The 24,133-nt window shown below is 47.4% G+C and overlaps 1 protein-coding gene across 4 annotated transcripts in view; it reads right to left on the bottom strand.

Moving 5' to 3' along the window:
• The window catches only part of LOC135377295 (complexin-like), a 495,185-nt gene extending 472,552 nt beyond the window's left edge, over positions 1 to 22,633 (bottom strand). For 2 of the 4 annotated variants that reach the window (XM_064609625.1, XM_064609626.1), the window contains exon 1: positions 22,332 to 22,633. In XM_064609625.1, the coding sequence (XP_064465695.1) occupies positions 22,332 to 22,480 (149 nt within the window). In that variant the 5' untranslated portion in view covers positions 22,481 to 22,633. Of the gene's footprint in view, positions 1 to 11,779; positions 14,727 to 22,331 lie in introns of those variants that run through there. The other 2 variants (XM_064609614.1, XM_064609616.1) reach the window with 2 other exon arrangements.
• Between the last annotated feature and the right edge of the window lie 1,500 nt (positions 22,634 to 24,133).

Raw genomic sequence — 24,133 nt, 5'->3', positions numbered from 1 at the left:
AAGTGTACGCTGGTTGCTTTCTTTCAGAAGCCGGCTGCGCAAAGCAGATAAGCCGCGTCGTTTTCCGCCACCAGAGGCCGCTCCTTAATTACCCACTCATCGACCGGTGCCCGCATATTGGGAGGGAGCCTCTCTTCAACTTTACACTCACTATATCCTGACATTCCTGACCATGTCACAAGATAGTGCAAACTTTTACGTCTTGAGACAACAATGGGGATAAAAACGGGAGGAATGAAGGGTATCGAGGTAAGAATGCCCTCAGATGACTGGAAACGATAGAGTTCTTTCTTGATGGGTTAAACCAATTCACTGTGGCCAAAATGTTCACAAGGCCGCCCAAAAGAGGTCCACCCGAAATTAGGGCACAAAGTGTGCGGCTGAAGCCTGTGGGCAGGAGTCTCGCAGCTTAGCGAGCGGCTTTGTCGACGCTTCTGACATTCGGTGCTAAACAGTGCATGAAACAGTCCCTGGAGTGGCAAAGGATTTCATTACTGCTGCAACAGGATGCCTTTCTTTTGAAGCATTGGACTAGAGGGAGGAGCAACTTGAAATACCAACTTGCATATGTGCCAGCCGGACTGTAAAGGTGACGGATCTCTAACGCGAGTCAAAGAACCCGGTTAGCAAAGTCACTCGTACGTTCATCATGTTATTCTACACATGTAGTTCCAAACAGAATTATCATCTTTTTAACAATGCGCTGCGATAGGCACTGCCTGTACGCATGAAAATGCAACTTATTTCATTGATACGCATGAACTGACCATGTTTCAAAAAATCCTCGCTAGAACTCGCTTTATAAATGCAGCTCTTCTTGTCACCCCCAATCAGTGAAACGTTGAGAATTACAAACGTGACGAATATTTCGTATTTTTACAATCTGGTACTTGGTAAGGTACCAATCATGCGAGGTACACTCACCACTGTCATCCACCAGATGATATTTCGCCTTGCTCAGGTGAATCCGCTCGTCACACTCCAAGCAACAGAGTCCTCCTACTTTAGAGGCGTTAAAAATAAAAAGAAAATAAAAGAAATCAGACGTCTTGGAAACGAAAAAGCATTTTTGTGTATCATTTTTATAACCCGTAGTGACGAAACGGAAAGCCATTTCCCGAATCCCCCCCCCCCCCGAGATTGAAAATTACTCCTCCACGAACGAAAGTCCCGGAAATAGAGTCCCATTATACGGTCGGACCATGGCAGGGGAACTCAGAAAAAGCATTTGCGCCGAAATTTAAGCACACTGTCCAAGCAAGTAGCTGGGTTCGAATCTGCAACCTTGGGATTGGGTGACGGACCGAATGATCTACTAGGCTCCAACGCAGTAACAACACATTGGGTGGAGAGTGGTGGGTCGTCTTTCCAGTCATATGTGCGTGAAAGGAGTGCAATTTACAAAAAGCAGTCATGAGTGTTGATAGTAGTATGTGCAATGGTGTGCAACATGTGTCCCGGTGTATATTCCTTGTGTTTGGCCACCCCTGCCTGAGTCTCCTATGGGAGACTAATATGTACGTCGAAATAAAATAAAATGAGCAATGACGGCCCGCTCTCCCTGCATGACGTAATCCCACCTTGGTTTATTTGTTGCCCATTGTAATTAGCCAGGCAGGGATCGTATTCAAGGGATAAGAAAACTGCTCAAAAGAGGGGTCAGAATGATTCCTCCCCAAAAGACCGTGACGCCGCGCAACGGGCCTCTTTGGAGCTTTGTATGGATAAGTTACTGGGCAGTTTCTGCTCGGTTTACGCGAAAATTTATTTTCGGTTACATTTAAACACTATAGATTGGTTTTGAGTGGTTTTTGCCGAAAAAATTCCGGAATTTCAGGACGTCAAAAATAGCTGGCATTTCGGGATATCTTGAATCCCAACGCCATAGTTGCCCCCTGTATTTCGCATTTTTAGACACTCTTTTTTATGTGCTGAAGTCACACGGGCAGGAAAAATGACATTATCGTCTAATGGCATTCGACTCTCGCGTGAAGCTCGTGCCACGTGTCATTTTGTACTGGCATTAAACGCCGTGATTTCATTTGATTTGATTTGATTTGATTTGACTTTACTGGCGCAAGGAAACGCCGTGATGTCGATGCGACCCAATGCTACTTTCAAAAACTAAACCTTGTTAAGCATCCATAACTTAAAAACCCGAGATTGGGGGACAAAAAAACGACAACACAGACAAGGTCCAGGACAGGGTTTTCCAGAACAGGTCCAGACAAGGTTTTTGTCCCCCAGTCTCAGGTTTTTAAGTTATGAATCTATACCACGAGCTCGCTTGCTATACCTCTCTATCCTCTTGTTAAGCATGTTGAAAATGCACGTAATATTCTGAAATGTAATAATATCGGGTCTTCATGTGGAGCAGTTCCAAAGTATTTGAATGACATAGTCCGTTAACGTATTTGTCAACCGGTGCCGTATGCAAAACAAGCAATATGGTGGCACTTGCAGTTCAAATGTTGTTGTCGATAATTTCTCACAATTTCGGACTTGTTTCGTCAAACGGTGCTTGAGAAAGCCCACATTTATAAAATCAGACGGTGTTGTGCAATAGAAAGTGGTTTTACGTAAACTAGAATTGTTACTCAGCGCTAACAATGGGAGCGAGAATAGACATTTCATGGGCGAACGAATTAGTTGGTGGCAAACCCAGTAAGCAGAAAAACGCCATTAAAACTGTCCGTGTGGCACCGCACGAATGACATCACAACGTAACTCACTAAGCACTTGATGTCATTTTTCGTGCCCGTGTGGCAGTAAATGAAAAATTGATTATGATTTATTTTCCTTTTCTTTCTTTTTTCTTTTTTTTTTTTCAATTCTTCCTTGAAAGAAAATCTGAGAAAGCCCCGTTCTTCCGTTTCAGTAAGTCAAAATTACGGGAATTTTACAGCTCACCTTAACTTGAGGCGTTTAGCTCCACATAGACGAGGCTTGCGCTAGTAGTTACATTGACCTAAACTTTTTATATTTCTAATTTATATAACAGTATGATTCGTCCCCTAATGTTCGCTAATCAGCCTAAATCTGCAAGAGCGATAACTGGGGATCAATTTAAGAAACGTTTCCTCTTTTTGGCAGGTCAAAATTTCCTTTTGCATCTCTGGTCGTGGGTAAGCTACTTTAAAACAGTCACTAAGTTACGGTTAGCTTGTAACTGTAAGTTGTAACTGAGTTACGGCCACATTTTAAGTGTAACTGTAGTTAGTACTTTTTTTTTTTTTTTAAATGAGCTACAGTTGCAAGTTAAAGCAACATTTCTCCTTTGCCGTTTTCTTTGTCGTTTTTCTTTTTTTTTTCCTTTTCTTTTTTGTCGTTTTTAAGAAATCAATACAGGTAAGTGGAGCCCTCAAAAACTCGATGTTAGCATTTGTATACTGTTAAATCTCAAACATCGCATACCTGTTAGAATTAAGCAGTAGCTGCTTCTTCAAGTGATCATCGCTGAGACTCGGCGGACTGAGGGAAATTCTTGATTGCATCTTGTTCATATCCGCGCACTCGTCAACACTGATACAAAGTGGACAAATTGGACACCGGAAGCCCCTACACCGAAAAGGGGAGCGCTGTAAATAAGAACCGGATGCGAGTTACATTTATCGTCATCGACAGGAGCCATATCATTTGATATCTAGTTAAAGGGGTTGGCCGGATGGGTGCTTGATTATGGAAATAAAAATGAAACGATTAATAATAATTGGGTGTTTACGTCGCGAGACAACTGAGATCATGAGCGACGCCACAGCGGTCGGTCTGCGGATTGTTTTTGCCCACCTGAGGGTTCTTTAACGTGCGATGAAAGCTCATCACACGGCACCCCGTATTTAACGTCCCTCGCGGAAGACGGCGTGTCTAAGCAACTTGTACCCTGCCACCAAGTTGCTGGCGTCCTCGGCCGGGTTCGAACCCGCGATCTCGGGATCAGAAAGCGAACACGCTACCGACTGAGCCACCGAGGCCGGTAATGAAACGATTATCAAAATAAAAATGCAAAAATAAATGAAAATGGAAATAGTGAAAAAAAAAATTGAAATTATACCAGACCATTGAGGAATTTTTTCCTACGTCACTCTCGTAAACGCGTCATCAGTGACGTTGAACGAGTTTCTAGTTTGCCGGCTCGGAATGCCGTTGAACAATGGAGATATTCGCGTGCGACCTAATGTGCTTTATTACCACTCCAGAAGAAATTGATGAGGGCTGAATGTATACATTCAGCCGTCATGAAATTGGCATTGTCGCCTCATCAAGTTGGCATTGTCGTTGGCATTGTCGGCTACCTGTCGCTTGTTTCGGTCAAAATCAAGCCGACATTGCGAACTTCAGCGTGATATCTGTCGCAAGTTGGCATTGTCGGCTACATGTCGCTTGTCTCGGCAACACCGAGCCGACATTGCCAACTTCAGCGTGATGCCGGTCGCAAGTTGGCAGCGTCGGGGATATGTTGGGCCGACGTGCCCAACTTGCTGCCGATATCGGCCCGATGTCGTGTGCTGCCTGGGAATGGAGAACCCGGAGTGCCGGCATAACCTCGGTTACCGAATTCAATTTACCGTTTTCCAGAAACAGGTGTTGAGTTGATACCGCAATGGAAACGCTCGATAAAAATAGATACAGCTTCCGAAAATGGAAACTCATTTTCACTGCTACTGTTTTTTAAATGAAACTAGTTATAGCTACAGTCACCAAGTTGAAGTAATTTAGTGACTTGACAGTTATCTTTTAAAGAACATCGAGTAAATGCCACCCGAATTACACTGAAAGGTACTGTAAAGCAGAGTGCGGAAATCTTCTATTCGATAGCCCTCAGTTCTCTTACGCCACAATTTTCGTCCCAAGTGCGATCATAGTTCCTTTAGAAAATTAAAATTGAAAATTACGGGCAGCACTGTGTCGAAGTGGCCGCCAACTGCACATTGCTCCTTAAGTACCGCGACTAAACTACTTGCATGCGCACAACACTGTGTTTAAAACAGAACAAGTCGGCTACGTAATTGCTCATGCAACAACAAGCCAGTGGGGAACACAGATCACTCTTGCTCGACAAACTGGAGATTATTTCCCACCAGACGTCGCCCCGAACCATTTTACCGCAATTTTACCAGCAAATTAAAAATATTTAGTGCCATCTGTCACACGTATAAATTGTTGTGCTGGGTTTACGAGCAACAAGCTGTTAAATTACGCCTACGTCAACATAACCTGTCTGTCTGCTGCTTCACGGTTAACCTGTAACCTGTACTCATTTTTCAAAGGAAACACACTCGTTCAACAAGAGCGCCTTCTAAAGAAGGACCATCTGGGAACCCCACTAGCTTAACCATTACATTTGAGTCTCCTCCAGCACTTACTATCATAAGTCACATAGCATTTCCTTTTCGGATTCCGCTAGAAATAGCCGCTTTCGAAGATTAGAGAAAGCAATACTCCCTCTCCTCCCGAATCCGTCCGCCACCATCTTGCCTCCGTACGGAATAGTCGCCTTCATTGCCGCTTCATCGTCCGTTGTTCTATTTTCGTTTCTTCGCTACTTCCTTCTCTCGTTTCGGTAAGTTCTTCTTTCCACTTTTTCCCCCCTTTTCCGTTAAGCCGATCTTCCCCGTTTTGGTCAGGAGATCAGTATTTAGACCTTTACGCGTGCAGCTTTCGGTTACTGCACGTGGGCTCGAACCTCCTGCACCCAACTTGCCTTATCTTGTTACCGAGGCTTCTCTCTTTCTCCAAAAGGGGCAAGCTCGAAAGAGCTCGCTTAGAGCTCGAAACTAGCCCGCATTGGGCTCTAAACTAACCGCTTAGGGCACGAATCTAGCCCGTCTTAGGGCACGAATCTGGACCGCTTACGGGCTAGTACCTGGACCGCCTACGGGATCGTGCCTACCCCCGCTTTAGGGCTCGAGGCAGCTCCACTGTGGACTAGGCCACACAAACCCCTGCCTTGCACAAGGTATCTTTGCTCAACAGGGCACACTGGGCTCAACCCCAGCTCGCTCACAACTCAAGCCTGTTCCATCCTATAAACTCTTTGCTTGTTGCGTCAGGGAGGTCATAGTTAGCGTCACGCGAGGGGGTCTGCTCTTCGCTGTGCCTTGCTCCCTCATGGGCTGATTTCCTCTTGTTTTGCCCTTAACCTCCTCATCTCCCACTGTGGGAGCCCCAAGACTCGTCCCCGGTAGACGTGAATACATCTCTGGGGTTCATCCTTCTTCCCAGCCATGTCCTCGACTCCGTGGAGGAGGGCATGGCCAATTCCCAACAGGAGCTGGCTGGTATCGCCGCCGTCCTCCGGGACATTCTCGACCAGCGCAAGAATGTCGTCTTTGATGACATCGAAGAAGTCCCGGTGGGCCCTGGATCAAGTCAATACGCGAGCCTGGAGGAGCCACCCACTCGGACACCAAGGACGCCGCGGCGCCAACATAAGGGACAAGTCCCATGTTATACCAATTGGTATAACATGGGACAAATAACACGTATCATAAATCACTCCCCTATTGATTAAAACACTACCGTATTAATGACTGTTTTTATTACTTAAATTACTCTAACTGAAATGGTACCATCACCCACCACAAATTAACGTAGTGCCGCGTAGTTGGTATAACATGCAACTATGCGGCACTACGTTAATTTGTGGTGCAGATGGTACCATTTCAGTTACAGTAATTTAAGTAATAAAAACAGTCATTAATACGGCAGTGTTTTAATCAATAGGGGAGTGATTTATGATACGTGTTATTTGTTCCTGAACTAACTAAATCTACGCGTCCTCACCTGTAAAGTCGCATCCCATGCGAAGGCGGCTTCACTAGTTTATCATTATATAACATATTGCGAGGCCGCAGTGTTAACCTGCACGAGCTTGCCACTCCGGTTTACGCCTATACCTTGTCAATATACTTCCGTTACTCTTGTAAAAGTAGATATGTTTTAGTTTGTTGCGAACTTGAGTGCCGAAACTTGACACTGCTAGTGCTGAAAACTATTCCTCTTTTCCGTTAGATGGAACACCAATAACACAAGTCAGGTTTATGCCTTGAGGAAGGTCTTAAAATATATGTCCCTGAGACAAGCCATGTATACCCAAAGAGATATAATTTTCTTTTTTTTTTTTTCTAACAGTGTATATGCAGTATAGCACAGGATATCGGCACAGGATATAACATGGCTCATCTCCTCCAATACTCCGTCAGTGTATACGCAGTGCTATATTGTGTATTGTCTGGGTAACTTCTCTAGAGGAGCTCGATCAAAGCTGTATCGAAAATGAAAGGTGATTCTATACATTTTCTTTGGGACCTGTGTCTATTTTCCTGCACACAGTTTCCATAGAAAGCAGTCCCCACATCTCTGTTGAACATGGACTGGGAGTGTATGAAGGCCGTATAGCATTCCCACAGCGTTCTAACCTATACCCTGCCTAGAGATTTGTATACAATTTCTACAGAATTTAGAAACTTTTGTCTTCATAAATTATGTAGCCGCCATTTACAAAGTGGCAAATACAGCAAATATTATTTCTACATTCCGGCAGCTTTCTAAAGATATGATGGTCACTGACAGGTACAAGATGACACACATATTCGTCGATGATAAGGTGGGCAATTCAAGAAGATGACGCTGTCAGTAGGGTGAAGGAATTTCAAAAACACACAGTCTTTATGTTTATCGGCGCATGACACGAGGAAATTGAAACTGCCAGGAAGCGATCTAATCAGGCGTCTTAAAGATTTTTTTTCATGTACTTTTCGTGCACTACTCAGTACCTGGCTGTGAATGTACAACCTTTGGAAGAACCTAATGGAGATCTCGTTTGATCGGAGGCCAACAACAGAAGTAGAAACAAAACTCAACTGGGAGCAGCCTTTTAACGCACACACCGACCGTTTTCATCAAAACGCCGTGTTGCTCCCACGTGACCACATCACCGCGCTATGCTATTGGTTGTACGCTGTTGTGCCGTCAGTCTTACATGAGTCGCCGACGAATTCTACCAAGTGTTAGTGGCAAACAACCACAGTAATACCCCTGTCACACGGGCATTTTCGATCCTGCTCGACCGAACCTGCTTGAACCCAATGCAGATCGGATGGTGCTACACGGCCGCTTCCAAGCAGGATCGAACTTTGATCCTGCTTGACTCAAGACAGTTCCCATAACAGGATTGAGAATTTCAAGACGGCTCGACTGCCGCCATTTGCATCCTCGACCCCGGTGAACTGTCGTAACTTAAGACGGACATGCGCGCGATGCTACAAATGATGCTTACATCGGTATGCGATAAATTACCACTAATATCGCTGTTATATAGGAAACGCGAAATTAATGAGTTCCGTTTATTCATTTGCACAGGTCAACCATTCAATGCGCACTGAATGTGGCCGTGTAGCAGCGTCAAAACTCGAGCGTGCTCGGGAAGTTCGATGCAGATCGGATTCGAGAAGGATGGAAATGCCCCTGTGACAGGGGTATAAGTTCCCACGAAGAAAACCACTTTCTTGGACATTGACTCATTGTGACGTCACTACGCAAGACGGGACAACACGGAATTGACAACGTGGTGCTTTCAACAGGATGGACGCTCTCGTGAGAGGCAAATTATACCTCTCCCATTGACTGGCCTTTTCTTCTTGTGGCCACATTGAAAGACTTGGAAAAAAACGTCAGTGACATCCATTAGCGCGAGATGTACGAACGCGTCCCGTTGGCGGTTAATTTTGTATCATTTTTTCCCTTCTCGGCTAACTGGTAAAGCCTTTCTTGACACAACACACTCAACTGCCTCGGTTGCTGCATGTCAATGTGCACGAAACAAAAGAGAGAACGTGTATTCCTGAACGACCGTCCTATATAGGGTATGACTTTTTCGTTCTCGCGATTCATGCACAACTTCGTAATAAGTTTGGTATCGCATTTAATACCTTAATGTAATAATATGTAATACATATGCCTAACATGAACACAGCAAAAAAAAATTCATAATAGTGATGTACCTGGGTATGGTTACTAGAGGCTCGGTATATTCTCCTTTCAGGTACAACCTCCCCGTTTCTCTCTCTCTTTTTTTTTTTTTTTGCCATGATTGGGGATAAACACGATATGTCCCCGAATGACAACTCAAAAACACTGTAGTCAGCGAGACATCTGAAACACATTCGATCAGCACAAACACAACGCCGGTATTTCTCTGCGCAGTGTAGCTGTGATGCGATGTTGACCTTTTTTACTTGAACCGGACAACACCCGAATAGGTGTCCGGTACTTTCTAAGAATCATGGGGAAAAGGTCGACTTATGTGTCTACGGTAGCAGACGACGCACGCTATGGGTGCTGGAGGTGGATGCTCCAGAAACATCTTTAGAAAGCGGTTAAGCCCGACTGTCAGAACCTGACTAATAGACTGTGTTTTTCTGTGTGCGTACAAAAACTAATTTACAGACGGTAAGCACGCACGCAATGTAACATTGGCTGCAACGAGCAAACTTCAAGCGTGCGTCATGTGTGTAAGCAGCGTCAAAATGTCAAAAATTCGTCTTTGATGTTGTGGGCTTCTTCCATACACTGTAAACTTTTTCACACCTTTAAAGGTGTGCGCTATGAACATTCAATCTGGTTGCGTAACATTGCATCTCCAGGATGACATCTAACAAAATTCGGAAAGCATTACTAAAGATCAAGTGTCAGCCCAAATCTTGCCCAACTGAGTGTTACGTTGTGAACTGAGAACCGCGGCCCTGGGCACTCGCCCCCACTGCAAAGAAACCGGCCGTTTTTTTTTCTTCCTTTTTTTTGCTCCACCAGGGCGTAGCAAGCCGACATAGGTCTGGCTGACCTCTCCCTGCGTGGACGCCACCTCCTCTTTATTAAACTTATATACCCCCCCCCCCCAAATCTTGCTTTCATTATGTCTTGGATATCGTAGGTACGAGCTAATGCATATATGCATCGCTATCGATAATCGAGCACGCGCAAGTGTCTACAATACTGTTGAACAATGTTGAGATGTTGCAAGACTGAATTTTTGGAGGACAGACAACACTCGAGTAAAGAAAATTTGTGCGAAACCGTGCTCCATTATGATGTTACCAAAATTACACCTAAAAAGGCGTGCGCCATGCACGCTATTACACCTTTAAAGGTGTGAAAAGATTTAGAGTGTACATTCATATGTAGGAAAAGTACGCAGCGTTACCGTCGCTGTGCCAATACCTGTCATTGTAGTCCCGAACGGAATGGTCAGCCCTTCACAACAGCGCCACAGCAACCTATACTGCTTCAGAAGCGACTGGGAAACCAATTTTAAACATCACAAAGCACCTTGCCTTTCGGAACCTGTGAGGCGCTTGACACGGAAGCGAGGATACTGACGTCATTTCCGCACAAAATTACCGGTGACCTCCCAAGCAGCACAATGTACTGAAAGTCGAGTGCAATAGGGGTGGACGGTATGTGTCTTATCGATGTTCCTTAGTTTCACGAGTCTGTTCAAGGTCTTCCACTTACCCGTCCACCCCTATTGCACCCGACTTTCAGTACATTTTGCTGCTTCGGCTATTACGATGACATAACACTCCATTTTAGCCCGATAGTGGAGGAGTTCGTACAAGTTTCACGATAACGTCTCCGAAAACATGATCGAAAACATGATAATCCAATTGCCCGATTCCTTTGGACCGGCTGACATCACCTTGCTGATATCTGATTGATTGACAACGATACGGAGGGCGCTTACGATTTCTTGAAGCTCCCTAACCAGGGAAACTAGATTATCATGAAACATCGTAGAAGATGATAAGGCGCAACACAAGCCACACAACGCATACTTCAACTGCCATCAATCCTTAGATGATCATGAGTGTGCGCCCAACTGACGGTTCTTCAACTCTATGGGATTCCCATTTTGAAAATCGCCGCAAGCCGGTATTTTCGTGAAATATGTCTCGTCTGATGGTCTCATCTTCGGTGATTTCTAGGTCTAGGGTAGGTCTTGGAATCTTTTCAGAAGGTGACCAAAATTTCCTGCACTTTTGTCATCACTCACAAAATAAAGACACGAGAATTATCATGAAGCGTTCGAATAATGTAGCTGCAAACAACATTTCGTGTACATCCATGATTTCTTTTTCTTTTTTCTTTATTTACTTTCTTTTTGTTTTGTTTTGCAACTACGGTTCACCGCCAAGACTGGATTTGATGCTAGGTACAAGGTGTAATATAGTCTCATAACGGGATGGTGTCATTGGAGAAACATGAAAAGAATCTCAGCATACCGTCGTCTAAGCAAATTGTACCACCCACTTGCTGGGTTGGAAATTACAAGTACCGTACAATAATATGCACACGTCAAGCTACGCTTACACCGTTCACAACTATAGACTGAACTCCATGAACTCTCAGTGTACAAGGGCACGAATGATCTCTCGACGACCACTCTATCGCACCAAAACGCATCCGTGCTATTGCGGTAATACGTATTGCAGACGCCTGCTGCAGGCATGGTTTGATGCGGAAAAAGCACCCGAGCGGATGAAAGAATGACATCCGATTTTGAGCCCGGCATGCATATATGAAGGTGGCACTGGGACAGGCACACGCTTATGAGTGCCGCCAGAATGCGCTGCGTACGCTGCCCGAACATTCTGGCGGTCAATAGCAGACAAAGCCGCGCGTGACATTGCACTTGGCGCACCGTAGTGCACGTTCGTGACAATAAAAAAGAGGGCGCTCGTGTGGGGGCTCCGTGCACGGACACCCAACACGATACGCTTACCTGACAAGAAGTGGAGCCTTTAACACGGGGCCATTGTGGAGCAATGTGCTCGATGAGTGCGTAGCGAGGATAATGGGGCCACAGATCGATACGAAAGGCGACGCCGCTCTGTGGCGGACACGGGAAAATACCCGCGCTTCACACGGTTCCCTTCTTGCAGGTGTTCAGTCAATATATTAAGAGATGGGTTTTACAAACACAAAGATCGTCCTTCCCCATTTCGGAGTAAAATATACTCATGCACCCATGTAAGACAACAACCTTTCAACAGTGCACACAACGCAGATCTGTAAAGGTGCGGATTCAATTCTGGCACGAAACACATACATAGTGGGATTTGTTAGTGTTCTGGAAAAGTCTCTTTGTAAGGCGGGCTCACTCGCCATCGTTACACGCGATTTCCTCGGCAGGTGGCGGCACCATCAGTGACAGGAAATGACGCCGCCCTCACTCGCACGTGCTTTTCTCGTCTCCTGCCCCGCCTCGCTCAGTATCCTTGGCATGCGGCTGCACTGCAGAGGTGGATGGCACGGCCGCGATTGTTTCAGACGACGTAGTGAACCAGAACGAGACTCCCGCTTAGAGACTGACACGGCCGAGTCCGTTAGAGAACGACCAGGCCCGCTGGGAGCTGCCAAAAAAAATCACTCCAGGGACCAGACCTCGGCAAAACTCACTCATGAGCGCGCTCACTCATGCTCACTCACGCTCAATTCGGCTAATGAACTGAGCGTGAGTGAGCGATTCGAGAGCTGAGTAGGCGGTGAGTGAGTCTGAGTGAGCGAGCCGAGAGCTGAGCGGATCATGAGTGAACCCTAGTGAGCGAGTCGTGAATTGAACGGGCGGTGAGTGAGCGTGAGTGAGCGGGCCGAGAGCTGAGCGGGTTGTGAGTCAGCGGTCCGAGAAGTGAATGGGTAGTGACTGAGCGTGAGTGAGCGAGCCAACAGCTGAGCGGGCAGTGAGTGAGTGAGCGTGAGTGTGCACTGAGTGAACGTGAGCGCGCAATTCGAGAGTTGAGCGGCCAGTGACTGAGCGTGAGTGCGCGAGTCTGGAGCTGAGTGGCCAGTGGGGCTATGAACTGAGTAATGCGGCCATTTGCATACGCTCACTAATTAAATAAACATCCTAACTTTTAAACTGTACTTCGCACGCTTACGGAACATCTGTTTTACGCATTCGGACCTTCAGCGAAAAATATTCGTCGACACTTAGTGATTTTTCCGAGTAATTAATTGGTTTTGGTTTACATATTTCCTGCGCGGAGCAGTGCACCAATGCGTTCTTTGGATCAGCTATCCGGCTGTCAATTTCGTGTTCATCCGCTCGGTTGACACACGGGGGTGATGGAAGATAAGGGACAGCCGTAAGGCCGTAAGACCGCAAGACGCTTAGCGGGTGGTGCGTGAGCGTGAACGAGTGAGCCGAGCGCTGAGCGGACGGTCAGTGAGCGTGAGCGAGCGAGCTGAGAATTGTGCGTGTGGTGAATGAACTTGAGTGAGCGAGCCAAGAGCTGAGCGGACGGTGAGTGAGCGTGAATGAGCGAGCCGAGAGTTGCGCGGACAGTGAGTGAGCGTGAGTGAGCGAGCTGAGAATAGGGCGGGTGGTTAGTGAACTCGACTGAGCTAGCCGAGAGCTGAGCGGACGGTGAAAGAGCGTGAATCAGCGAGCCGAGAGTTGAGCGGACAGTGAGTGAGCGAGCTGAGAACTGGGCGGGTGGTGAATGAACTTGAGTGAGCGAGCCAAGAGCTGAGCGGACGGTGAGTGAGCGTGAATGAGCGAGCCGAGAGTTGAGCGGACAGTGAGTGAGCGTGAGTGAGCGAGCTGAGAACAGTGCGGGTGGTTAGTGAACTCTACGGAGCTAGCCGAGAGCTGAGCGGACGGTGAAAGAGCGTGAATAAGCGAGCCGAGAGTTGAGCGGACAGTGAGTGAGCGAGCTGAGAACTAGGCGGGTGGTGAATGAACTTGAGTGAGCGAGCCAAGAGCTGAGCGGACGGTGAGTAAGCATGAATGAGCGAGCCGAGAATTGAGCGGACAGTTAGTGAGCGTGAGTGAGCGAGCTGAGAATAGGGCGGGTGGTTAGTGAACTCGACTGAGCTGGCCGAGAGCTGAGCGGACGGTGAAAGAGCGTGAATGAGCGAACCGAGAGCTGAGCATACGGTGAGTGAGCGAGCCGAGAACTGGGTGGGTGGTGAGTGAACTTGAGTGAGCGAAAGTCAAAACTGCCGAGGTCTGCCAGGGACACCGTCCATGTACACACAGACAAACATACGACCTTTACAAATACTATTATTGCGCAAGAAAGGATGTCGTCCACGCTTTTCGATATTCAGTGCTCAAAACGCTGGGGGTGGACATTCATTATTCTCAAAACAAGAGGCACATCGGCTACGCCCTTCTCTTTAATAAATAACGAACGGCTGATTGTCAAGCTTTTTTCATCCCTAATGCTGGATCCCTTATGGGTGCCAAAACGTCGCGTGTTTTTAAACTGTTTTATTTGTTGCGCTGCCTCTTGTTTTGGGGATAAATAATACATAATTAACGGTGCAAAGAACAATCCAGCGGTGTCAATCTCTACTATCGCTTGCTCTCGACACATGGCGCCACATGCATGCACAGCGGAAGAATAATGCAAGTTCATTTGGACGCGGTGTTGGTTTACGCCATTTTCCTGCCAGTCTGAATCCCTCTCAATGAACAACAGATGCGTGACAGATGCAACTTGAAGGCGGCAAAGCCTTTGTATGGGTCGAACGACCGTCGACCCGTTGGCCAGGCGCAGCGAGCACGCCAGTATGACGCCGGCTTGACACGCGAGCCAACTTCCAGAAAGAGGGACGGACGTCGCCTTACGCGTCTCGCATGCTGCTGGTGAGGTGGGTGCGTGCGCTGACCACACCTGAAGCAGGTATTCGCGTGTCCAGTGCTTCCAGAACTGCCGCCTTGCCTGTTGAATGATTAGAAAACGATAGGTCAGAAGCGGATTGATTAGGCAAAGCCGTTTCCCTAGCAGAAGGTGCGATGGGGCTCCCCGGGATGAGCTCCAATGTGTGTGAGTGGACGGGAATCTCACAGAGTATCGTAGTCAACGTTGGTAGACAGACTGAAACCAAAACAGATCGGAAGGAGAGAGCTGGGTTCCACGAATGGGCAATTGTTCGCCTCCTACTGAAAGAAAAGTAGGACCGAAGGTCGCGTCCTTTTTCAGAGACCATCGTAATCCCCTCAAGACCGTGGCTTTCGGGCGCGACCTTGTTCGCCACTAGCTTCGAACGTGGTTCAACTCTACCAAACTCGTGGCGCTGTCTAATATTATGACGTCATTTGTTTACAAACAGGTAGAGGTCTATTCTTCAAAGGTGAGGCGCTTTCTTTCAAGACAGCGTCAGTTCGCATGAGCCCACCAGCCCCTCACCAAGGAGCTCGCTCGACAATGAATAACCAGGCGATGCGATGCTGGGCGGCAAAGTCCAGGACATCCCTTGCACCAACCAGGGTGAGGAGGAACGAGCGAAAGGTGCGTGCGTTGTCAGAAAAAAATGATGGATGGTACGGGGTACCCCACGCCTAGAGGCGTCGGAAGGCGAGCAGGAAATCGGGCCCGCTCATAGAGGACACAAGTTCAAGGTTGACAGGCCTTGTGACACCGCACGTGAAGAGGGCGACGTACGTCTTGGGAGAAGTTGAATAGGTGATATACAGCGGTCCCGCAAGGTCTACGCCGACAAGGATTTGCTGGCGTTATACGCTCCCGAGGTAGGGGCGACACCGGGTCTGTTTCAAGGTGTGCCTTTAGTCTTCGGCAGGTCAAGCGTGAGCGTAGGACACGTCTTGCGGCTTGCCGTCCGCGGACAACCCAAAATTTGTTTCGGACCTCCGCGTTGGTGGGCGTCCAGTATGACGAGCTCCGTGAATCGATGTTTCGCGGGGACGAGGGTGGGGTGTTAGAGCTGGTACGAATCCTCAAGTTGGTGAAAACGACCGCCGACGCGCAGTATGCGTCGAGAAATGGCGGGAAAACCCGTATCGACGAAGATGACGTGGCAACGCTGCCGTGTCTGAGAGCTATAAGACGTCGTGCCGGAAGGCGTCATTTTGGACATGTGAGACCCATATGTCTTCGGCGTGCCGAAGCTCTTCGGACGTAACTGGACCAGCTACAAACGTTTAGCGGGGACTGTTGTTGTGGACGAACCTGGCGCACCAGGCCGTAATGCGTAGAACTCGGGAGCGGGTGCTGTAGGCTGAGAGGGCCATCCAGGTCTGCGGGGCCGACACTTGATGAACGAACACTTCGGTATCCGGAGCTTCTGGTGCAGAGGTCACCGCCATACAGGTGTAGTTGACATTTGGGTCTGGGAGAGTAGGAGGGCTGAAATCGCCTGCGGACAACCAGGGAGGACCACTCCACCACAACGGGCTGTTGGAGATGCCGCGGGTCACTAGGGCTGCGAGGTTGTCTCGGCCTTTGCAGTGCCGCCCATTGTTCAGGTCGGGAAAATATCATTTACGCCACCATCGACTTAACAAAGGAGGGGCGAGTGGTCGCGTCACACTGAATCCATTGGAGCACGGCGTTCGAGTCCGTCCAGATTGCGCTGTGGTTGACTCACGAACAACTATGGCAAGCAAAATCTCTCGTTGAATTTCTAGTGCGAATGGGCCTACACTGTACGCGCTGCACACATTTATCGCAGCGCTTGAAAGGGAATTGGCGATGTCCATTGTTTTAGGTATTCGCCCGAATGAAACTGTGGTGCAGTGGATATAATAAAGGATTAAGTTCACTCCGCAACACTGAAGATTATTTCTTTACGCATTTTATTTGTTCGATTTTTTCCGTAATTATTTCTCAATGTGTCGTTTTGCGGGGTCCATGGCTAATAGACATTTCCCTGTTTGTAAACAAATGACGTCATAGTGTTCGACAGCGCCACCAGTTTGGTAGAGTTGAACTATATGCTCGAAGCCATGGGGCGAACAAGGTCGCGCCCGAAAACCACGGTCTTGAGGGGATTACGATGATCCCTGAAAGGAACGCGACCTTCGGTCCTACTTTTCTTTCAATAGGAGGCAGCGAACAAGTGCCCATTCGTGGAACCCAGCTCTCCCCTTCCGATCTGTTTCGGTTTCAGTCTGTCTACCAACGTCATAATGACTAGAGTCACCAAATAAGCTACGCTTCAGAGTATCGACACTGAGCTCCAAGAGCGAGCATGCGCCATCTTGTTTCGGCACCACGCTACCCACACGCAAGCGCAATGCGCACGTCAGAGCCTTTTATAGAGAGAGTTTGGTCATTGGGAGGAGTCCAACTTGAACCGCATCATGCGACGTCACATCTCAACGACCTCCCCCGCCGGGCTCTATTGTTGCGCTGTCGTCAGCTGGCTGCCGACGCCATTTTGATGCTGAGTTTTGTTTACGATGAAGGTGGGAAGACACGTGCGCACTTCGCCCTTCGAAAACACTTTGCTCTTTCAGTCTGGCAACAAAGCCCCCATATCACAAGAGGCTGTGGGCGGCGATCTCTGTAGATTACATTGAGCGCGACAAATCGACCAGGTGGCGGAGAGTATCAAAATGGCGCGCCCCAAATGGCTGATAAGCGGATTCTGGACGGATTACGCTTGGATAAAGGCTTTTTGGGCGGCGCAACGACGACCATGACGTCAAAATAGGCTCCACCCACACGGCGGCAAAAGATCAGAGAACGGCCAAACTCTCTTATAAACGGCTCTGGCGCACGTTAGAGCACGATGCCATCTGTCGTGCGCGGGTGAAATGTTACTTTCGTTTGCGAGCACGAGTTCGCGGCCTTGAGCTCATCTTCACATCCTCGGGACGCTCTGGTCGACAATACATGGATTATGGCACAACAACCATACCATACACGCTTCTCTGTCCCACGGGGAGCATTATGTTAGCCGTCTTTGATCCTCAAATGGGGATGATACCGGTGTGGTGCCGAAACAAGATGGCGGTCCTGCTCTCCCTTGGACCTCAGTGTCGATACTCTGAAGCGAAGCTTATTCAGTGACTCTAATAATGACGTTTCTCGGGTAGAGGTTTATTGTCTGTGTTCTTCGCAAACTATACGAAATCCTTATATACTGTGCACAGCATGAACATGCCATTTCTTACGATAGTCACGTCAGATTGATTGGAATCACATTAAACGCGATTACGTCCACGCGGGTCTCCCACTAGCCGCGTAAGAGATCCGATACTTGAAGAACGTAAAAGAGATTGAAAATACCCATAATGGTGCGATCAATATCAACGGTCGCAGTATTGTAAATAAATCCCAAGTACTGGAAAGTGTCATTCTGGAACGTGGCCCCGATGTTGTTGCTGTAACCGAAACGTGGCTGACATTTGAAGACTTTGAAATTGCACCTGTCAACTATCACGTTTTTCGCAAAGATCGCACGTCGTCGAGGTGATGGAGTTGCACTGTTCATATAAAGGATGACATATAAATGCGCAAGGATAATGTTTCCTCCTTTGTAATTGATGTTGTATATATTACTCCAGGCGCTGATCTGCTGTGTAACCATCGTTCTCCACATTGTAGACTGTTGTTAACAGGAGACTTTAACCGGGTCAACCTAGAGTCACTAAATAAGCTTCGCTTCAGAGTAGCGACACTGAGTTCCAAGAGCGAGCATGCGCCATCTTGTTTCCGCGCCACGCTTCCCCGCACGATGCCATCTATCGTGCGCGAGTGAAATTTTCATTTCGTTTGCAGACTGTAGTATGAAAGATGAAAGTCACAGAAAAGGTTAGCCAGCTGTAGGGATTGAACCCACATCTTCTGGATTGCCGGTCCAGGGCTCTACCAATTGAGCTAAGCTAACACGCCTCTCCAGCGACTTTCGGGTATTTTGTATCTGTCCCTTCTATGTTGTTCCAGCCTCAGCACATCAGTTTATCTCTTGTTTATCTCCTACTCTGGATGTTCCTCGGAAAATCTTGACATCTGGACAGTGACGCGTCCATCTCCATCCACTTTTTTCGTCCACATGTGGCAATACTAGATTCCGACGGCCACTCGCACTGCCTTTCATTCTTCCTTCTTTGAGACCCGGAATGTTTCTAGGGAACTTGCTTCTAAAAACAAAAGCGTAGTTCTCTCGATTTTTTTCTTGCTTAAGATGGCTACCGTCGCCGCAGAAGAACTTATAAGTGATAGTGCCTGGGCCCGTAAGTTGTGCAGGGAATCCGTGTGCTTTATCAATCCACCAATCCCATCAGCCGAGCTCTTGCCGTGACCCGTGGCGGAAAATATCCATTCCGTCACGTGCGATCTTTTCTGGAACTCATGCCGCTGATACCGGTTCTTGAAATGTCTGGCGGCCCCGTCTGGCACAAATATGGCTCCGGCAAACACACCAGCATTTTCGTCCGTCCAGTCCTCAATGGAGTTCAGCGCCCATGGATGGGCGGTGTCGTCTGCAATCACTGGGTAAAAATGTCAAAAGGTTCGAAGGTGTTCGGTATTCTATTGGATGGCCCAAGCGGAAGCTTGCCTACATCACATTTCAAAAATAGTACTGCTCTCGCGCTAAAAACGAAGAGTAGGATCAACTAGTGCTAGGCAGGCAGTCCCACGGAACTGCCAATGCAAAACATCCCTCAGAAGCCTTCATTGGGATCGCAATTAGGATTGTTACTGGTCTTCCGCCTCGATGCCAATATACACAGAATGTATTAGGTCGCTCTTTTGAGAACATTTTGCGACCCTATCCGTGTATTCACACGAGCGCGACATTCCCCCAGAAGCGGAAGATGCGAAAAGCGTCATAGCTTTCTGCTGTCACGTGAGCGCGGGCCCTCAACGTCGTGTCTTCACTTGCACTACTATAACCGTGGGGAATAGAGCTAAGCTTAGCTCAATTGGTAGAGCCCTGGACCGGCAATCCAGAAGATGTGGGTTCGATCCCTACAGCTGGCTAACCTTTTCAGTGACTTTCATCTTTCATCGTTGATTTCTTAGGCAATTTGAGGCTTTGTTTGTATCTGTCCCTTCTATGTTGTTCCCAGCCTCAGAACATCAGTTTATCTCTTGTTCAACAGACTGTAGTAGTTTGCAGGCAGCAGTTGACGGCCTTGAGCTCACCTTGACATCCTCGGGACGCTCTGGTTGACAATACATGGATTACCGCACAACAATCCTACACGCTTCTCTATGCCACAGGGAGCATTATGTTAGCCGTCTTTGATCCTGAACTGGGGATGGTACCGGTGTGGTGCGGAAACAAGATGGCGCTCCTGCTCTCCCTTGGAGACATGAGTGTCGATACTCTGAAGCGAAGCTTATTTAGTGACTCTATACACTCTATCCTTCGGCTGCAGATTCTTTGCTTGCCATTGCTTACTCGTATAACCTTACCCAACTATAGTTAAGACCCCACACGGTCCTGTGGTGATACCCATTCTGTCCTTGACTTAGTTTTTGTTAATGATAAGTTCCAAATTGATATTGTCAGGTTGTGCCAGGCATCTCTGATCACGCTATGGTTATTTTTGCAACACAGATATGGCCACTACCGATTAGCCCCTCTCAGAAATGGCAAGTGTATGATTTTAATAGAGCAGACGACGATGCTATCATTGATAACTTGTCATTTAAACCTTATTCTTTTTTTTAGTACTCTCCTATTCCTGACGTCTCAGTTGAAGATATCAGGGTGAAATTTAAAGCGGCGATGGTCCACTTTAATGAACATCTATGTACCTAAGAGGGTAATCGAAAAACGCAAACAAAATCCATGGTTAACGAGGGAAATTATTCATATAAAAAGACGCACGTATTTCAGTGTGCAGAGGAACACTGAGAACAAATTAGTGCGATAGAATCTGTAATTTAATCTCTGATCTGAGTAGAGAATTGAGGAAGAAATCAAGTTTTTGGACACTACTCTCGTTAATTTTATGAGAACAAAGCCTCAGACATTTTGGCGATATCTGTCTCCAAGGAAAAATCGTATATCCTGACAGTTCAGTCGCATATGTATTCAATAGATGTTTCTCTTTCGCGGATGATAAATCACTTCCTGTTTTTTCGCTCTTCTAGCCCTGTTCCTTATCTGCGCAGCCTCGACGTGACGAGAAAGGCGTTATCATTAGGAGTGTCAAAGTGCAAAAATCTGTATGTATGTGTCGGAGATGGCGAAGCCTCGCCGGGGCAGAGGTATAGGTGGAGATGTAAACCAAGGTAAATTATATGGAATTGAAGGTAATTGCGAGTAAGGGTTATTATCACCACGTAATCCTATGCCAATGGACGCCCTTATCTTCGATCCACTCGGTGTGGTTAGGATCATCGAGGGGCTTAAGCTATATACGCTCTAGCTCTGGGGTGGACAATATTGACAGCAAATTTCTGCGAAGCACGAAGTTCTACTCATCCTTGATACTGACAAAATTGTTCGAGCAGTCCCTGGAGTTTGGAACGTTGCCCAATGCCTGGAAGACCGGAATGGTCATACCAGTTCACAAATCGGGCCGTATAGCGTGAGCCAAGCTGCCAACTTTCGCCCCATATCACTAACCAGTGTGCCATGCAAGATCATGGAACACATTATATACTTCCATCTAATCCGTCACCTTGAGTCGAACACCTTTTTCAACCCACGTCAGCACGCTTTTCGCAAGCAGTTTTTCCGCGAAACGCAGTTAGCAGCCTTCTCTCATGACATCCACCGCCCTCTTGACATTGGATCAGAAGTCGACTGTGTATTTCTCGACTTTTCTAAGGCTTTCGACAGGGTATCCCATAGCCATTTACTTACGAAGCTTTCCTACCTTAATATCGACACTAAAATCCTGGCCTGGACCCAGGCATCCCTGCTTGATCGCTCGCAATTTGTCCACGTGAACAATACTAATTCTTCATCCGCACCTGTATAGTATAGTTCCCCAAGGCTCCGTCCACTTCTTTTCCTTACCTTCACCAATGACTTGCCCACCCTCGTTTCCTCCACTTTGCGACTATATGCCGATGACTGTGTCATATACACTCCTACTGCCAGCCATTTCGATACTAACCAGCTAGAGTCTGACCTGGCGCTCCACTTGGTCCATGGAGTTGAACATCTCTCGATCCCGCAAACCATCCCCCCTAGTCGTATACAACGTTAGTGGTGTGAACCTTGAAAGAGTCTCCACGTTCAAGTACCTAGGTGTCCACATATCATCTGACCTGTCATAGAAAACCCACATAGCCCATATATGCGGTCAGGCAAACTCAACTCTTGGTTTCATTCGCCGCTCGTTTCATCAGGCTCCTACCAACGTGAAGCTTCATCTGTATAAATCACTCGTTCGACCCAAACTCCAATATGCGGCATCGGTGTGCGACCAGGCTACTGATAACCTAGTGAAAATGATCGAATTCAGTACAAAATCGAGCCGCGCGCTTTATGCTGTCAGATTACAACCGCATATCAAGTGTAACACACATGAAACAACTTTTACACTTATCATATCTCTCGCATCGCCGTACAAAGTAACTTAGGCTAACTAAAGATTAATGAAATGGACTTACGTATAATAATTGAAAGTGTCGAACCGGAACTCAAGTAGAGACCGGAAGTCGGGTTTAGCCCGGCCCGAGAACAATGAAGCGATACGTAGAAAATTTGCAATGTCTCTCGGTCCTCCTTTGCAGACGACACTGTCGTCTGCTTCGTACATTTGTTTGCGCTTTCCGATTTCCGCCCATTACATCTGCTGCTGTCGTTATTTTTCATATCATTTCGTTGTTGTTCGACATAACATTTGAGAAGTACGCAAGGAGGCACCAATTGTGCATTCGGCTGAACGAAGGTCACGTTGAAGTGGGAACAACCTCAATGCAATCGTAGTAGTTCCGTAAATCACTGTTGCCAACAGACTGACCACATGCACTGGACCGCGCGACCCATCAGTTTCGGGTTTGGACGTAGCGCTTCAACATCCGATGCAGCATGAAACGGAGAGGGCGTAAGCCGAACGACAGCGGTATAGGCCATTGAAAATGCATGGGCCCCGATTTTCTGTAGCTTGTAACTCCTATTATATTGACGGTAGAAATTGTTGGTTGAATTGAAACCGTTGGCGCAACGCTGCTTAGTGATAGGCCGATTTCCCGATGTGTTGAAACGGTTGTGATATTCAGAACGAGCACATCCAACTGCCTCCAAAATGCACCCTTGTTTCTCAATTTTGTCTTCCTATTACAAAAATTAATTCATCAAAAAACTCCAACAAGCCATGGGCGCAGCCATTTTTGTGACGTAGATGTGGAAAACCTGTCCCATCTACGTAGGTAGAGAATCGCGCTTCTGGTTGGTTGGAAGCTGAGGCTTTCTCAGACTTTCCTGGCGGCTTCTCCCGTTTCCACATTTCCCCAGGGCGTGAGTCGTGACGTTGCCCACATACGTGAGGCCGACAACGGCAAGCCCTATCACCACCACCACCACCACCGTTTGCGAGAAAATCCAGTTGTGGCGGCCGGGGCCGGGCTTCCCGCCACAGGCACGGGCCACAGGTAACCATCATAGCTATTGGACGATGGAAACAACTACAAACACATCTCAAAAACATCTTCGACGTGAAATCGTGATTATGTGTTCGCACTTCAACTAGCATTCATGTCGACCCGTTTGAGTGCAAGTACGATCGTTGGCATTGGAATCAACATCGAGATCGCAGGACCAGGTTGCCACCACGGCTGACGGTCTTTGCAAACAGCCAGCTATGATCTTCGTGGGTTGGCTCATCCCGGAACTCAACCCACACTTTTGATTTTCTCTTGTGCTTCAAGAGCATTACAAGCACTTGGAAAAGCCATAGCTACTGCGGTGAAGCTTCGGAGAGACTCTCCTGCCCACGTGGACTCGGGATTTACAAGCATCAATGACAACCCACAACACGTTACCTGCGGAGAAGTATTGTGGCTGTTGAATGAATCCAGCAAACCTCAAGCGATATCTTGCGACGAAGCAATAAATAAATAAATACGTTATAATTAAACATTTCTACACACAGCTGCCCCAGCGTAGTAGGTTCCTTGAGGTCGTGCTGGCAGGACCAGGTGTTCCCTCGAATAAGGTGAGAACCACTGCTGTAGAGGATTGGACTTCAAAGAAAGAAGATCGTGTGCACATGGTGCGATTGCCAGACCTATTACATGAGATACAGGTTGGGACAAAAGTTTACGGAACGCGCCAACGGTGTTTTTGTCCTCGGAGCGACACCCTAGCGGCGGGCGGACGAGTTCGCACGTTTATAGGGGGCGAGTGAGTGCGCTGGTTGCGCAACACCACTTTGAACTGCGGGAGCTTATTAATACGAAAGAAACGCGTG

The sequence above is a fragment of the Ornithodoros turicata genome, chromosome 1 (assembly GCF_037126465.1).
Source record: "Ornithodoros turicata isolate Travis chromosome 1, ASM3712646v1, whole genome shotgun sequence".
NCBI classification, from domain to species: domain Eukaryota; kingdom Metazoa; phylum Arthropoda; class Arachnida; order Ixodida; family Argasidae; genus Ornithodoros; species Ornithodoros turicata.
Note: the sequence above shows the minus strand (reverse complement) of the source record. Positions and strands in the feature narration are given on the sequence as shown.